Genomic DNA, 17,781 nt, shown 5'->3' on the forward strand with positions numbered 1-17,781 from the left:
GGACCAGATAAAATCAATAGATACGTAGTCATACGTTGGCTTGGAAATGGTGAAAACCACTGGGACGATAGGAGAAATGACCGCCTGGAAAACCAGTCGCTGCGTGCGAATAGAACCGCACACAAAATCTTAAATAGAGTCTAGGATCTTATTTCTGAAGTGCAATTTTGTCACTTTACGCAAAATAAGTTTTGATGGAACCACATGGATTCCTGCGAAAGAGCAAATGTGTTGAATTATGTTGTGTGATTTACGCATCAGCTGGGGATACTACTCGTCCAGTGGGTTGGCCATATCAGTAGTCCCATAAAAAGGTCCCTTTTATTCTCATTCAAGCGTTTTAACTAAATTGAGACTACGGGTTTCCTTTGAGTACTCATGGAATTTCTAATGACATGCAAACCCAAATGTCACGGACGTGGAACTAGTATTATTTTGGAGTCATTACATTAGCCCTGCAGAATGCCAATGACATCCTCAGGAAATTGTGTTCCTTATCGCATTAGGGTATTAAGCCATGCTACGGGAATTCACTTTAAAATAGCTTGAAGCATAATTTTATGATCTGGTTAATTATTCCTCCTTCGATCTTACCTTAGGATCTAAGAATTGGCGAACGCCTTCATACTTCTGAAATTTTTACCACGTCATTAGTTGTGGCCAATATGGCAGAAGAAAGCACCTCCTCTTGTATCGCGGGAGCACAATAACATTAAAAATATTGTCATCTTCTGATTTCGCGATGAAAATTAAAGTTCTTGGCATACAACTGACTTATGAACGAATACAAACCTCTAGAGACAGAATTTATTGAACGCTATGATCTCACTTTTGCCTTTTGTCAGTTTCATGGTTTGAATAGCATCTACCCTATCTTGAAGAGTAAAACAACTTAAGTCTTACGACGGAGAACCAAGTTAGTTGAACAAAATAAACCAGAAGCATATCGGACACAAAAGCTTGTTTATATATGCTTCACGGTTTTTGAAGCAGAAGCGAACAGTTTTTGGTCCAATAGGGTACAGTGAGATGAAAATTCAATTAAAAAGGAATAAAAACGTAAGTAAATAAATTACATTGTTTTTATCCTGAGTTTTGACGTTTAGGCTGCATTATAAGACCAAATGCCATAGAGTTTTGCCGATAGTCTGCAGGTGGACCTTTAACCTGCACTGTCAAAATTAAATTCCAGTATCATCGCTCAACTGAAATTTCCACCAAACATAAACCTCAATTTCACCAAAATTTCAATGCAGAATTTTGTCTTGAAAACGGTCGCAAGGGATAGTTCCACTTTTCTGTGAGTGAAGCGCCTACGGGAGAGTCTAACTAATTGTTCACTGAATGGTTCATAAATACTGATTTCCCCAGCTTCCTTTTTTAATTACTAAAATATAATACTAATATTTAAGTGAATCCAGCGGTTATTTGCTCGTTGGATGTTTTCCTTTCTATCCGACAGAAGAATGCATATGTCAGTAAGCTAGTGTGATATATTTTTTAGGGATGTCTATCATGGCACTCGTTTTGTGCCAGCCTAAACCACCAAAATTTTTCACTAGTTGATCAGGTTTGACTGTGAATAATCAGAGAACGATATACCATAAAATCAGAGGGCCATAGGCCGAAAAATGTTTTATTTTTATGTAAATTTACGTGGAGTGCTTCAATACGCCACCTGAAGAATTATCCTTCAAGTCCGTTTAGGCCATAATCAGATTATCCCTCTAGTATTTAACCAGTCCTACTCATGTAAACCGTTTTCAAGTAAAAAATGAATAGATAGAGACAGCGAGTACTGCATAGGCTGAACGAACATCACAGACAAAACATAAATACTTTAGTTTAAGACCAAGCAAGACGCCGCTAAACCCAGACTGAAGCATAAATTACGGAGGGGCAAAATATTTTTCAACATTGATAGGAAACACTGACATTGGTAGTCTGCTAGTAGATCAGAGAAATTTCCGAAGAACAAGACAAATATCGTGGGGTTTGTTTCTGTTAACAATCGTTCTGGTTCGCAAACCTATGAACCACAATATCAGCGTCCATCCAGAATGCTATGAGAACAACCGTTAGTAGAGTTGTTGTGTGGATTTTCATACTAAAAGATTCAACTGAGTCGCCTTGTTTTCGGGGCTCAGTATGTAAGCAATGGTTTTGATCTAGCGTTATTCATTATCCTATGGTTAACCCAAGTCGATTTACAGTCAGCTATCGTGTGTAACTGTAACGCTTACCAATGTATGGAAAACTGTGCTCATGATTCTCTCTTTGCTAAGGCGATGGATGCCATTTTGGTCGTACAAATAAATATCTGTCAAGCAGAATACGCCAATGCTATTCACCCACCTCTGACATAAGTCCCATATCCAGCAAAACCGTGCATTTTACAAACAGACCTCGCGTATTTCAGAACGTCTGACATTTTTTAGAATAGTTTACAAATCTTCTTGCTTTTGTAAGTCCTTGATTTAAACAGTTTCGACAGAGAAAAAGTTTAACAAGATATAACTATCATTCTTGTTCAAATGAAATGTAGTTAATGCATGGTCAAAAATTCTGCACTGATTGCAAAACATACTACCGGGTTCTTAGCATTGAGATACATCACTGCGATACATCAACTCGTGGGAAACTAACTGATCTAATCCGTATGTCTCTGAGAAATACCTTTTTCAATAGAACCGTTTCTTGCTGGAGAATTACCGCAGAGTACATTTTACTTTCTGTGAATACACCCAAATCAACGCTGCTGGAATTTCAGCTGGAAATCTGAAAGGATTCCGTTCTTATAACGATCCTTTTTGTAAGGTAACGGTCTTGCTAAGGTTGTCAAAACCAGATCAATTGAAATTCACAGACCTTATTAACCCGAATTCATAAGATAAGTTTCGACATTGCACCAATCAGCTGCTAATTAAATCTTGTGACTTCCTATCCAGAGCGTTTTCCGAGGTCTCTGCATCGCGTTTGCTGTCCAAAAAACTTCTCCACCTGCCAACAACCTGAGAAAGTTCTTCTGTAGCTCGACTGTTTGATGAATAAGCACAACTTTTCTTGTCGCTATCTGAAAACCCTTTAGTCCCGTGGACTGTAACTGATGATTCCCTTGGATTAACCTTCTGGGTTTTCTAAACATCGTCCAATATCTCGTATTCACATTCCAAACGACTATTCAGAGTATCCAGATACTTTTACCACCGTCGCAGTAAACCTCATAATAATCATCAAAGACACAAAGCAAACCATAATTTGTAGTTCAGAATCGTACTCCGTACTGTATTTTAATAGTTATATCCGTTGGTCGCATGTCTTACACCTGGTTGTACATGAATTTCAGTACAGTTACAATATTATGTCTTGTTTCTGTTACAATCGACGGCTCTCAGGCATGTTTTTTGTGTTTACCGTGCATCACACAAGCAGGTTGTGTCTAAACTGGTCCGATAACCATTATTCTTTTGAGTCCCAGCACCCTAGCTCGATGTTCCGGAAAAGAAGAGTTGTTCTGCTCTATCTAATACGATCACATCGCAGCAGCAAGTGCAATGTTCTCTCAGAACATACTGAACGATCCTGGACCGTGAAAAGACAAGCAACCTTCCGGACAGAAGTTTTGATTGACCCGAAGAACTACATTTGCGAGGTCAATGTGACAAAACTTTGGTCATTCATGTACACCAACCCCACGCTGCTGCCACTAAATAATTGGTTTTTAGTGAATTCAACCAATAGCCAAAGTGTCACGCTGACTGTAAGATGGAGGATGTCCAATTTGCTGGTGACAAACAGGTATCCAAGCCGTATCCATATCCAAAAACTTTCGCTGCTAACACGATTGGTTACGCGGTTCAGTGACACTGGGACAACCATAACTGTCACACTACACACAACCGGCTAGCCAATCAGCAAGTCGTTCGACGATGTTTTGCTCATAACTCGGAGCGTTTGGTTCGTTAGTGTATCTCACGTGGGCAGAATCAATTTTGTAACATAATTGTTGTTTTGTTCGTTAATGCGTCATATCTGGAAATATTCGGCTATATTTGTATCTGAACACTAAACCGTCAGAAACGCTTTGTATTATGAGGTGCTCCTGATGCAACCGGTCCGCTAGCCCTGTGTGTACGCTTAATCGGACGCCCTTTCATTCGGTCCCAGTGCTTACTGGATAAGAAAGCAATTTCAGATCAGCAACTGCTCATCAATGCCTCATGAGAACATTTGGATCCATTTAAAGACTGGGCATAATTGCAATGAACCGCTGTAAAAGATATTTATGTCGGCTCTATCAGGAACAGCATCTAGTGTACTACTTCCATACGGAACTCTACAACTGTGGGGTCGACGGTAGGTTTCCGGAACTAAGTTAATGTCTAATATCCTTTCTTATCCATGCCATTTCAGACTGAATCGAACACTGGAAGAAACAAAATTGGACGAAGAAGAGATTGACGAAGTTACCGATTCCAGCACAACTGATCCGGTCGCAGCTTCCGAGCGTCTCGTAATCAATGTGAGTGGGCTCCGATTTGAGACGCAGTTACACACTGTTAGCCAATTTCCCGACACCCTGTTGGGGAACCCAAGAAAGCGGAATCGATACTATGATCCATTACGGAACGAATATTTTTTCGATCGCAATCGGTCTAGCTTTGACGGGATCTTGTATTATTACCAGAGCGGCGGGCGACTTCGACGTCCAGTCAACGTGCCAATCGATGTGTTTACAGAGGAAATCAAATTCTATGAACTTGGAGAGGAGGTGCTGACAAAGTATAGAGAAGAGGAGGGATTTATAAAAGACGAACCACGACTTTTGCCAAAGAACAAATTCCAAAGGAAAGTTTGGTTACTGTTTGAATATCCAGAAAGTTCCCTGCCGGCAAGGTTCCTAGCCATAGGGTCTGTGGTCGTTATCGTCCTATCGATTATTATTTTCTGCATTGAAACACTACCTCACTTCAAACAATACAGAACCATTGTCGAATCCGAAGACATTGGAACAAACAAACTACCAGCCATACAGGAAGATGATCTTCCAACCCTTGACCAACCATTTTTCGTAGTAGAAACATTTTGTATTGTGTGGTTTAGCAGTGAATTGCTCATACGCTTTGCATCAGCACCAAAGAAAATACTATTCTTTAAGGTCATGATGAACGTGATTGACTTGGTATCAATTATACCCTATTTCATCACGCTTGGGGCTGTTATTGTGGATGACCCTAAAAGGCAGAATCAGACAACCTCCTTGGCCGTGCTCCGCGTCATACGACTGGTTCGTGTGTTTCGGATTTTCAAACTATCGAGACATTCAAAAGGGTTGCAGATTCTTGGACAAACACTCCGTGCAAGTGTGCGAGAGCTGGGATTGCTCGTATTCTTTCTTCTAATTTGTGTGATCCTATTCTCGTCGGCCGTTTATTTTGCTGAAGCAGATGCGGACACCTCATTGTTTCGAAGTATACCTGATGGATTTTGGTGGGCTGTAGTTACCATGACCACCGTAGGTTATGGTGATATGCGACCCGTAACACTCTGGGGTAAACTCATCGGTTCCCTCTGTGCCATTGCGGGGGTTCTAACCATTGCCTTACCTGTACCTGTGATTGTTTCCAACTTTAACTACTTCTATCACCGTGAGACCGAGAGTGAAGAAACAGTGGATCATTCTTCTTCAACGGATGATGAAGACGAGGATAAGAAGCTCGAAGAGGGGCGAGCGATAGCCAATAAAAACCGGCTTACACGGAAAAAACAAGATCCCTCAAAACGTGACACGTCTACCCCGGAGTGTGATAATAAAAGTGCCTTGAAACATAATTCTATGCAGATTCCACTTGAAACGTTTGATGGATTTCATCAAAATGATGTAAGTCACGGAACTAGAAAATTTGTCTCCTCGATGGACCTAACCTTCATGCTACGGCTGCAGTGATTTTGACGTGTTTTAGTCCAATTGGTTTTTCACACTTTCTAGCTCAAAGTTCATCAAGCTGAGACATACTGGATAGCTCACGGGAGTCATGAAAGGGTTGGGATTGCCACTATATTGATCACGCATTCTAGTCATCTAGGAATGCTTACTTTCAATGGGAATTGTTAATACTATGCAGACATACTAGGTTAATTTATTGCTCAGTTCGGAAAAACAAAATACGGCTGAATGAACTTTGATTAAGGCTGACCAAATAAAATGGCTACATATTTTCAGCTAGTGCATTGACAATCCCCTGCACAATACACACTGGCTAGGCCATTAGATTGAATTCACTACTTAGCAGTGACCGAGGCAGAGAACTCACTTCCACACATGAAATTAGATCTTACTATGTTCTTTTTCTTGCGTACAACAGTAAGCCTGAAATTGTTACAGCATAGCAATCCTGAGTCCAGCGTAGCGGAACCTCGAACACGCTATTTCTTCTGGCGGTACGGGCATGATGGCTGCAATATGGATCAGACTGTTCATTCCTTAGGCCCGGTGTCGTTAGAGGGATAGTTTACTGAGGTTTTGAAGCAATGATTGTTGGCATTGTGCCTGTACGCTTTGTGGACAAATGTACATGTGTTCTGGTTTATTGACACGTCTGATAAGCAGACTAGAGGCTAATTGCCTGGTTGCGTCTTTCGCTTTCGCAAGAAATGTTCATTTGTTACAATATTTTGCCGATCATTCCCATGGGTAACCCCCGAGTAAACAGAGAAAACGAAGCTAACATCTAACATTACACTGAGGATAATCATAGATAGAACGCACATCTAACATCGACTTGATTACTTCAAAAGTTTCACGTTATTTTCTGCGCCAACAAAGCCTTCTTAAAAATCAGATTATTGACTGTCACTGAGTTGGTCTGTTTCCTCCATGTAATTATCAGTAATAAAGTTAGCCCATTTATGCATCGAGCGTAATTCGAATTGTGATTACGTCCAAATTGGCAGACCAGTCTTTTCGGATAAGTGAGCCAGGTGTGTCTCCAGGTTTCTTTTCCGTTTGATCTTGTTTTCCCTTTCTTGGCATTCATTCTGATCAGATGAGATGAACCAGAAACATCTTTCTGAGCTTGTTGCCTAATACTGGATAAGCATCCAGAATTTTTTACCCTGAACTGCTTGTGAAGAACATACACTCATCTGCAAACTAATTTGGTTCTTTCGAGAGACTCACCTGGAACCCAGCTGAATCTCTCGTTTATGATCTTCTCAGGCAACTGTATGTGCTGCACCAGGCCGCCTCATGTTTCAGTCGCTACGGTATTTGAAATATCGCGATACATGTATATTTGTAACGTACTACTCATAAGGTTGCTGAAAATCCATCGACAGCTTACGAGAACAGCCTGAGAACATCATAAACGAGAGATTCAGCTGGGTTCCAGGTGAGTCTCTCGAAAGAACCAAATTAGTTTGCAGATGAGTGTATGTTCTTCACAAGCAGTTCAGGGTAAAAAATTCTGGATGCTTATCCAGTATTAGGCAACAAGCTCAGAAAGATGTTTCTGGTTCATCTCATCTGATCAGAATGAATGCCAAGAAAGGGAAAACAAGATCAAACGGAAAAGAAACCTGGAGACACACCTGGCTCACTTATCCGAAAAGACTGGTCTGCCAATTTGGACGTAATCACAATTCGAATTACGCTCGATGCATAAATGGGCTAACTTATGGGGTTGCTTGTGAAGAACTTTAAATATCCGCTTAGCCGACGTGCAAAACACTTGAGTTAAAACATGATGATCCATGTTTGTCCCTCGCATGGAGCCTGGCTCTCTATCATGATAATCACAACTGACATTGTTTGTATGGGGATTCAGTGAGACTGTAGAATGAAAGCCTCGGAAAGTAGGAAACTTAGCGAGCACACATATTTCCGTCACACCCACAGGGTGAAGGGAAAACTATACCATAATTGAAAAGTTGAAATTTCAAATGTCCTTATATGTAACAGGAGAAATAGTCTGCGAAATAGCTGCTCTCCACGTTAGGAAACATGTTTTCTCGGCTCTAATATTATCTAGTCAGACCGAAATCCCCAGAATAGCTGAACATGTACACAAGTTTCATGGAGGAAAATTCGTTTTGAAGAGAAACGTGAGTTTCGTATGAAATCAAACAAGTAGTTTGGGAACTGACACTCAATCCCGGAAAGACCAGACAAACTATACTAGAATCGATATCTCTTCCATACAGGAAGCAAAATGAAATTTACGGTACTGCACTTTTAATCTCAGAGAAGAACAGCGCAACACAGTAAATGTTCCTTTAGGGCTGCTGGTTGTAATTCTTGGTATTTATGTCGAACGTTTCGGAAACCGGCTAAACCTTCACGCTATTCCTCTGATTTTTCCCCTTGCTTTTACTACAACCTATATTATTGAAAGTTGAGAGAAAATTTGCATCAACCCTCCCACTTACTATTACTCTGCTGTCTACGATTAATGGGATGGGGCTTGTTACGGAAACACGTCCACTAATTAGCTTCGTGTGTCTCGATACTCTGTTATTTCTACCTATATGCTATGTTTTGTGGCCTGAACTTTCAGCCGAAAAATTCGCCCTTGACCCGGTTATGTCCATCCCGGTCGATAGTTTGCCGCTGCTTTTACCGGATGTTACACGCATTCCACTAGTACACAGGTGACGGTAGTTCGGACGATGTGTACGATCCAAAGCAGGATCGGAATGATCACGAGGACATTATGCCACTTCTGGCAATGATGTTATTGTCTGTTGGTATTAATACAATACTGGGTCATTGTTCCTGGAAGGCGCTCGTTAGTTTAGTAGGAAGCGCTTTTACTGCCCATGTTTTTCGGCGCGGAAGGCGCCAGCTTCCATTTGACTAAATATGTCCAAATATATATGCAACATCAAAGACCAGGAAGTGGAGCATTTAACCGTGACGTTTAGCTCACTCACCGCTATTCCCAGTTCCTGTGAGCTAGCGGATCCTCGTGATCAGTGAAACTATATGAACTAAGTTTTACTTATAACAGGTACGCAGCACGTAGAGTTCATTTTTGTGTTAATAATTCCCGCGATGTGCTACCTAAACTTTTCCATTTGAAACTGGTCTAATTTCTAATAATCATTCGAAAGTTAGCAAAGCTCTGAGTAGTGTGTTGGATGGATTCACTACATAAATTCGGTCAGCAAATTAGTTAAATTCACACAGATGACAAACCAAAAAGAGTAGTCAATTCGGTAAACGAAAGACGTTTTCAAACAGTATTCTGTCTTCAGCCATTTTCATTCATGCGACTTTGGTATCATTGCTTACGTAACATGGAGACAGTGAAGTAAAGAGTAGTCTTCAGAATATAGATACATGGTGCTTGGAATAATCGACCCTGAATTAGGACTTGACATTACATTTTACCAAGGGTGTTTCTACGGAAAGCTCGAAGTAGGACGAGTATTTAGTGAGTTAAGTCCATCCGATCACAGAGAAGGTCACTGAGGTATTTAGCTGAAATTAGGGTATACCATATCCCGCCCCAAATGGATGGGTAAAAATGCCAGACTGATTTATTCAGTACTGCAGTCGTTTGTTATTCGAAGTTATGCGGTTCACCAGCCAGTTGGGATAAATGAAAAACAGTTCATTTTAATTTTCAGATCGGAAAATGACGGCGCTTTAGAAATACGGACTACCATAATATCCGGTAGTATCAGAACGTATTAGCTCTGCTAAAATATTCATAATGGAGGGTTAGTATTTACTGAATCAGAAATTTTATTACATTTGTCCTGCGGATGCATACGAACGATGCATACATACGAACTATTTTATCAAATTTTCATTAAAAAAATACTCTTCAGCGTTTAGACAAAGCTAGAAATTGTAACCAACTATGCCAAACGGGAACAAGTGCTCAATGTGATAACAAATTCCTGAACCGGCTCGTAACTTAATGTGTTTTAAAATATGCAGCAGAGCAAATTTCATAGGTTTGTCTTTCGGCTGCGATCTGTTCAGGCAGAATATATTGCTTTTTTATTGGCTCAGAAAAGCATTTATAATAGCCAGATCTTACACCAAGTTGATTATTTCAAACGTGAAATTGGCACTCTCCCTCTATACAAAAGTTGACATCTTAAAAGCGGTGACGCGCACATTGATGACGCAATGTGAAGTAGGGGAGAATTCATATCTTCAAAGAATGAGACCTACTTCAACGCATTACAGCCAGGACGATTTACATAGAGGGTGATGTTCATTTTACGTGCCTGGTTGTATTCTCATTACTTTTAGCATTCTACTCGGTTTTCCGTAACACTTGCAGACGTAATGGTTTTTCTTCTAATAAAAGGTCTTAATCAACAGCGTATTTCACACTACGTGCAGAGTTCTGACGATTACGATCAAAGTAAACGCACAGTTTCTGGCTTTTCTAAATCCAAAACTTGAGCGGACGAGGCGATGTTTAACATGTAGAATAATACTGATTTCCGTCCTATTTAATTTCCGCTGTGCGGCAGCAAGTCACCGGTGTTGATCATTGATATCATCTGTCGATGTTGATAATGTGTTACTGCTGAAACAGTTCTACATTCTCCAAAGACGACAATCATTTTCTAGCTAGATATGTTCACTCTGTATTCCTTTTATGAGTGGCCCAATTTGGATAGTGATATTTTAAGGAGGTAAGCCAATCGTGCAAGCCAGACAGGCTCCTTTGCACATGAGGCCCTTTTTACGGTATTCTATACAGATGGGAGCTCTGATTGATTTCGTCATATGGCTAAGCAATCGAGTTTACATTCCAATCTCAAAGGCTCTGCGGTAGTAAAACAAAACGTCTCCGGATTTATCGTATTTATAATGCGTTTGTGCTCACATACTCAAAAAGTTAATGACAATTAAAAAATCAGAGGAAGTGCGCAGAACATTGCTTTTGTTCTCACATTGTGACAGATATTAACCAAGTTGTGCTTCATCTGTTCAGCATGTAAACGTTCTCTAGCCAAGCTTTTACAACTTTACCACTCCCTTGATCATAGAACCTCCGGTACTGTCATACTTAAAACAGTTGGTTTTCATCCACCACAGCGTACCGGAACATAATGTTTGATAGTCTCCTAATCTCGACTGAATTACGTTCCTAACACCCGGTAGAAGAAAATGGGCGCTGCTGCACTTCCTGGAAAAGTTGTTTACAAAAAATAGTTTCAACCTTGTTCCAATTTCATTATGCAATCAGGTCTGCGTTTATTTATGCGCACTTTAAACCATGTATTTACCAGTGAATTAATTGAAGCGGGTGATTAGTTAGCTGCGCAGTAAAACAAGATGGAGAGATTGCTGTGAACCATTTAACAAAGTAAAACTTGTCAATTTGTCAAAATATAGGTAACTCAGGTGTGTTTACTGGTGGTTGATCAGATGGCAGTTGATCTGTTCGCCGAGCTTGTTTCCTCCCCATTCGGGGAGACATCGTTAGTGCGCAGTTTAGTGCAAAGCCGTCAAGCCTATCTGAAAAGCATTCCTACAGCAAGCTCTTCAATATCTGCGTTCAGCGTTTTCTAGACCAATATTCTGTGGTTTCTTTTCCTGTGGGGAACGACTTGCGGGGTGTTATAATTTTTTATACGAGGATAGTCAACTGCATTTTAGTGGAGGATTTATCTCTCAATCAGTAGAATGAGATTGGCTTAGGTCAAACAAAAACCAATTACATAACAAGTTCGTGTATAACGGAAGGCACAAAGCATCATGGATATAAAAGAGTGTGGAATAAACAAAAAAACCTAGGAAGCCGAAAAGGTGCAGTGCAAACCCAACTGTGGCAAAACGACCATCATATATATGTGGAAGATCAAATATATCATCTCCACAAAATGAAATAAATATATAATTCTTGATCTATCTCTTCATGTCGCGGTCGGTCAATTCACCATAATTTTTAAATTATAAAATGTTTTGGAATATTGGCAGCTCGGGTGTATTGGTTGGTAATTGATCAGGTGGCTGTTGATCTGTTCGCCGAGCTTGGCAATTGATTTGCAAACGTTTCGTCACCATTCGAGGAGACATCTTCAGTGCGCTGTTGGTTGGGTAGTTCCTCTCTTCGTGCCTGCGTTTATATAGTCTACAGAGAGCAGTCTTTGCGCTGTAACCTGGATTCTGATTGGCCCGTTCTTGATCTGTATTGCGTCGTGGTCGGCTTATCTGTTGGTTTGTGGCGTGCCTCCTATTTTTAGTAGCCTGCTGTTCTATTGATTTCTTCTTTGAGTCCTTGTCCGGCCTCGGGTTCTGTGGTTCTGGATTTCCTTTTGTCCTCCACGAGGGCTTGCGAAGTCACATTCTACCACGTAGCGTAACCTATAGACCTCCGATCAATCACCCCCAGGCCTGGGCGCTAGCAAGAAGCAACGGTAGACGGATGGTTAGACTCATGATAACGGATGCACATAACCGCATTAGGAAGTATGCGCGGATCGCCACAGAAGAAAGGGACACGTGTTTGAGAACGATAGGACCAGCTCTACTACAAGAACTCAGTATAGCCATCGAACGAAGAGTTATGTCCGCTGCGGAAAAGAAGCGAATTATTCTAGAAACCAAGTTTTCAAGACTGATCAGAAACAACAAAAATGGTACCATCACCACCAATAACGAGACGTGGATCAAGAACCTCTCTAGCAAACGACTGACTGCTCAAGAACAGGATGTTCTTGTTAAAGGACTAAACTTCAATTTCAAAGATGCCACCAATCTAGAGTTCTTGGCCAGCCTAGAGGCAGCTATGAAATCCGCCGAACTGGATGAGAATGCTCAACAACAACTCCGTCAAACTGTGGTACCGGCCATCACACGAAACAAAACTCTCAACCTTCTCTCAAACAAGGAAAGGGAAGCATTAGAAAATTTGAAGAAAGATGAAACCATCATCATTCTACCTGCGGACAAAGGACGGATGACCGTTATCATGGACAAATCGGACTACGTAGACAAAGCAAAAGCTCTGCTCAACGACACTACCACGTATCGCCGTCTGGAGGATGATCAAACTAAAAAACTTGCGAACAAAATCAACAAGAGCCTGAAGCGACTGAAGGACCTCCAAAAGATCACAACCGAAGAATATTGGCGAATGAGAGCCAGAGAATCCAATACCCCACGCTTCTACGGACTCCCGAAAGTACACAAGGAGACCACACCACTAAGGCCAATTGTGTCACTCCCAGGCACACCAACCTACAACCTTGCAAAGGAACTATGGAGAAAGGTCAAGTATCTCATCAATGAATCGCAACACTCAATCAAAAACGCACAACAGTTCTTGGATAAACTAAAGAATGTGACAATAGAAGAGGACGAAACAATGGTCTCATTTGATGTCAGCTCACTGTTCACATCAGTGGACCTTCACTCGGCAAAGACAACAGTCGCTGAACTACTGGACAGTCATGGACCTCCCAGTGGACCTCTAAGGAAGGAAGACATATGTGAATTGCTCAGCCTCTGTTTGACCACGTACTTCGAATTCAACGGTGAATACTACGAACAATTGAAAGGAGCACCAATGGGTTCCCCAATTTCAGGGTTCATCGCCGAGATCGCAATGCAAAAACTGGAGAGGACCGTGTTGCCGGACATCAACCCGAAGCTTTGGGTACGTTATGTAGACGACACTTTTGTCATCATCAAGAAGAGAGAACTACAACGAGCAATCCAATTGATAAACAGTGTCTCCGATGACATCAAGTTCACGATGGAAGAAGAAAACAACAACAAGCTGGCGGTTTTAGATGTCCTCGTCACAAGGTTGCCGAACGGACAAATGCAAACGGAAGTCTACAGAAAAGCTACGCACACGGATCAAATTCTGAGCTACCACAGCAACCACCCAAACTGCCACAAAGAGAGCTGCATCCGGACACTATTCAAGCGAATTGAAACACACTGCAACACAGTAGAATCTAAAGTAAAAGAAGAGAAACGCCTATACAGAATGTTTCAAAGGAACGGTTACCCAAGGAATTTCGTCTGGAGATCTCTGAGAAAATGCAATTCAACCAACGCGACAACCAGAAACACAAGCAAAACAATCACATTACCATATATCAAAAACATTTCGGAGATGACCGCCAGGATATTACAACAGCATGCCATAAAAGTGGCCCACAGACCGACTGACACGCTGCGAAGAGTACTATCAAAACCAAAGGGGACACTTAATGCAATGGAAAAGACAAATGTAATCTACAAAATTCAATGCAATGATTGTGAAAAACACTACGTGGGACAAACAGGGAGGAAACTGTCAACCAGAATCACCGAACATAAGCTCGCCACCAAGAGACATGACCAACTCTCTCTCATCTCTGCACACGAAGATGGGGAAGGACACCATTTCGATTGGAATAACGTCAGAATACTGGGCCAAGCAAGAACAAAGAAAGAACGCGAGTTCATGGAGGCGTGGTACTCCACTGGTGGAGCAATAAACAGGCACATTGAGATTGATCCTGCCTACCAGCCTCTGAGGACAAAGGAAATCCAGAACCACAGAACCCGAGGCCGGACAAGGACTCAAAGAAGAAATCAATAGAACAGCAGGCTACTAAAAATAGGAGGCACGCCACAAACCAACAGAGAAGCCGACCACGACGCAATACAGATCAAGAACGGGCCAATCAGAATCCAGGTTACAGCGCAAAGGCTGCTCTTTGTAGACTATATAAACGCAGGCACGAAGAGAGGAACTACCCAACCAACAGCGCACTGAAGATGTCTCCTCGAATGGTGACGAAACGTTTGCAAATCAATTGCCAAGCTCGGCGAACAGATCAACAGCCACCTGATCAATTACCAAATTATTAAATATTACACCAAGTCCCAGTTTAGTTTTTCGATTTTTCCTTCTAGGACCGAATTCGACGCGCAGTAGGCAAGCATGCAGTTTTTCACTCACTTCATTGTGAACCCTTTTTCAAGCATCGTTTCGCTCACACTTTTCATTGTCTTTGGTGATGCATAAATGTTGGCTTGCGGTCCAGACCGGTATGAGAGCGCCACCTCCTGAGACTAGTGATTTAGTATCAATACATTTGAGTTTTTATTGCCTACGGACAACTCAGTTTTCTGTCTGTTATCTACTGTGTAAAGAAAATTACGCATGAATGATTTCAGTCCGTTGTTGTTGGAGACATGAACTATGTTCTGATTAAAACTGAAAAAAGGTTGACCAGCCTGTCACCATCATTTGGTTCAGTCTGTTTTATTAGATCTCCTGTGCTGTAAACAGCGAGAGGTCTATCATTTTGGCAGTGTAATTCCGAGTGTCCTGTTTAAAACAGTTTAGATCCAATATGGCCATGGTTTTCGTATTAGAAAGTATTTTCAGTTTCTATTAGGGCTATCCTAGTAAGATAAAAATTAATAGGATGGTAAAATCACCGGCACCAAATACACGCAAACGATTGGATGTAGTGTCCGTTGTGAGATAAGCTCCCTCTGCTAAACCACTTAAATTTTCCCCTGAACTGCACGAACATATTACATTTTGACTTTGAATTTGTAATTTGAATTACACCATCAATCTCGTCGAACCCAATAAGATGATTCATTCTCGATCATCATTTTTAAGTAACCCTTCTTCCACCAGTAAGCAGCCTAGGTAAGCATAGTGTTATAATGACACTGAAATATTTTTGCTTGGATATTCCTGAGTTTCCAGTTTGGTAGAAGTAGAAGCGTGCAACAAACACGCTTTGCTCCTGTATATGCCAACATGGTTTGCCCTTTGAAATATGTCAGTCAACCATCAAAACTAGTGTTCAGTAGCTACTTACACTTGCTCAAGCATTTCCTGTTAATCTAGATTCTTCCGGAGCAAAACACCAGGTTACTGAGAGCCCCGAAATTTTGTCGCTATGTATCAAAATACGTTCACTTGAGTCGGCAATTGCGCTCTGGGTTTGGATAGCCCGTTTTTTATTGACAGCACGAGAAAATAAAGCACGCTTGAGAGAACTGTGGGCCATCAAAATCGCACCTGAAAGCCCATTGCTTGTTTCGGCAGACTGAGTTTCTACTTAACAGCTGAAGGCAATACTGAAGGTAAAGCTGAAGGTAATAATACACAGTGCTCCTCAAGTGTCAGTTAGCGACTTGTTTGTTCCAAGTTACATTATGGGAAGCGAGGTTGACAACTGGATTTGTTATTGATTATCTGTCAGACCATCTTCAATAAACCGCGCGAATTTTTTATCTTGTCAAGCACATACGTAACAGTTTCTAAGCAAATAACAATAAAATGTGACATAAAATATAGTAGAGCGCATCTGAATACAAAAAACACGGTCCTACTGGTTCTAATTACTTAGACCCTGCCAGCATTAGTGCAATCCCTCCCCAAGTATGCTTCTGACACGTGTTATGGGTAGTCAGTAAGAACGGCAGCAACAAAATCAGCTGTCACATGAGGAGAAACATTCTGTGAACACAAAAACGTCTTCGTTGTAAAACCGGTCCATTAAAAGCAAAAATGTTACTTCATTTGCCTCGGGGAAAAAACAACAAGCAACCTTGTTCATTCTGGTTGCAGACGTGGAATATTTACCAGACGGAGAAAGGCAAAACCTAAATGCCTGGAAGTTTGATTGCTGCGGAGCATGTATTGGCGTTTTTTCGATAAAACTGCTGTAGCCTAGATTAGAGAAACCCCATCGACGCTGACTTTAGGCCGCGACGATTGAAATAAGATTAATTTCAAACCTCTCTCTCTAAAAACGGATTGTGATGGTAGTAATAATAGGGAAATAAGACTGTCCAAATTCGAAGACCTGTAATTTAGGCCTTTTAAAGGTACTTTTTCCAAAGGTTAATTGTATGGCTGATACTTTATTACAGACTAGACGCGTTTTTGCAAACTTGGAATCAATAAATCGGAACATTCACTGATAAACCCAGAACCGCAGAATGTTCATAATCAAACGTTATCCTGATGGCAGTTGAAACAGCAATGAGAGTTAGTCACGTGTACAGCTCAGCGAACAAGCAGGTGACCAGCTTCTATTGTGTCAAAATTAACCGTGCATTCTAAAGTTGTTTTAATGAACAAGATAGTGGATACTAGTGAAAAATTGGCCACTTCTATCTGTAGAGCATGCGCACAAACTGTAAAAATAGTCCACATGTGTATAGATAAACGGGGGCGATTTTGTTCTAGTAAAGAATAAACCTAGTGAATGTTAGAGTCACGTGAAGAGAGAAACATCTGCTCTGTAGTCATCATAAGCCGGGGGCAAAAAATTAGTCTACGATGTGTCTGCTTTGCAACCGGATTAAGCCCACTTAAAGTCATTTAAACATTCACCACAATCACATACCCGATTCGTTCTTAATGCCTATTATTCTCCAGCTGCAGACGCCTGTCCACCCAGACATTTTAATCTAAGCTTATCACCGCGCAGTGCTTTGTAACCGTCCGTCGTTTGTCTCATTCTTGGTAGCAGTCAGCCCGGAATTGGGCTTTCTTTTCTGGTTGTACGTCGTAAATTTATTCAAATCAAACTTTTGACTTGTATCCAGCTGTCACAAATATTAGAAGACAGTGGTTCGGAGACCATTTCCTTTGGTTTCCTCTTGGGAGGATCAACTAAACTGAGCTGTAAGACATGCTCGACACACCTGACCAAAAAGCTGTCTTATGCGGATTTCCCACACAACTTTCATCGCAATTGGTCGCAGTTGGTGCTCCGCATATCTATTGGGTTTGTAGCTTCTAACTGATATTTCCCGGTGTATCATAATGGCGA

General features: G+C 41.2%; 1 protein-coding gene across 1 annotated transcript in view; it reads left to right on the forward strand.

Annotated features, from left to right (window-relative positions):
- Nucleotides 1-3,987: 3,987 nt before the first annotated feature.
- Nucleotides 3,988-17,781, forward strand: part of T265_00343 (hypothetical protein) — a gene marked incomplete at both ends in the record, with an annotated part of 72,584 nt that continues 58,790 nt past the window's right edge. The window contains 2 exons of the mRNA XM_009164088.1: nt 3,988-4,356; nt 4,414-5,881. Of these exons, the coding sequence (XP_009162352.1) occupies nt 4,286-4,356; nt 4,414-5,881 (1,539 nt within the window). The remainder of the gene's footprint in view (nt 4,357-4,413; nt 5,882-17,781) is intronic.

The sequence above is a fragment of the Opisthorchis viverrini genome (assembly GCF_000715545.1).
Source record: "Opisthorchis viverrini unplaced genomic scaffold opera_v5_3, whole genome shotgun sequence".
In the NCBI taxonomy this organism is placed as follows: Eukaryota; Metazoa; Platyhelminthes; class Trematoda; order Opisthorchiida; family Opisthorchiidae; genus Opisthorchis; species Opisthorchis viverrini.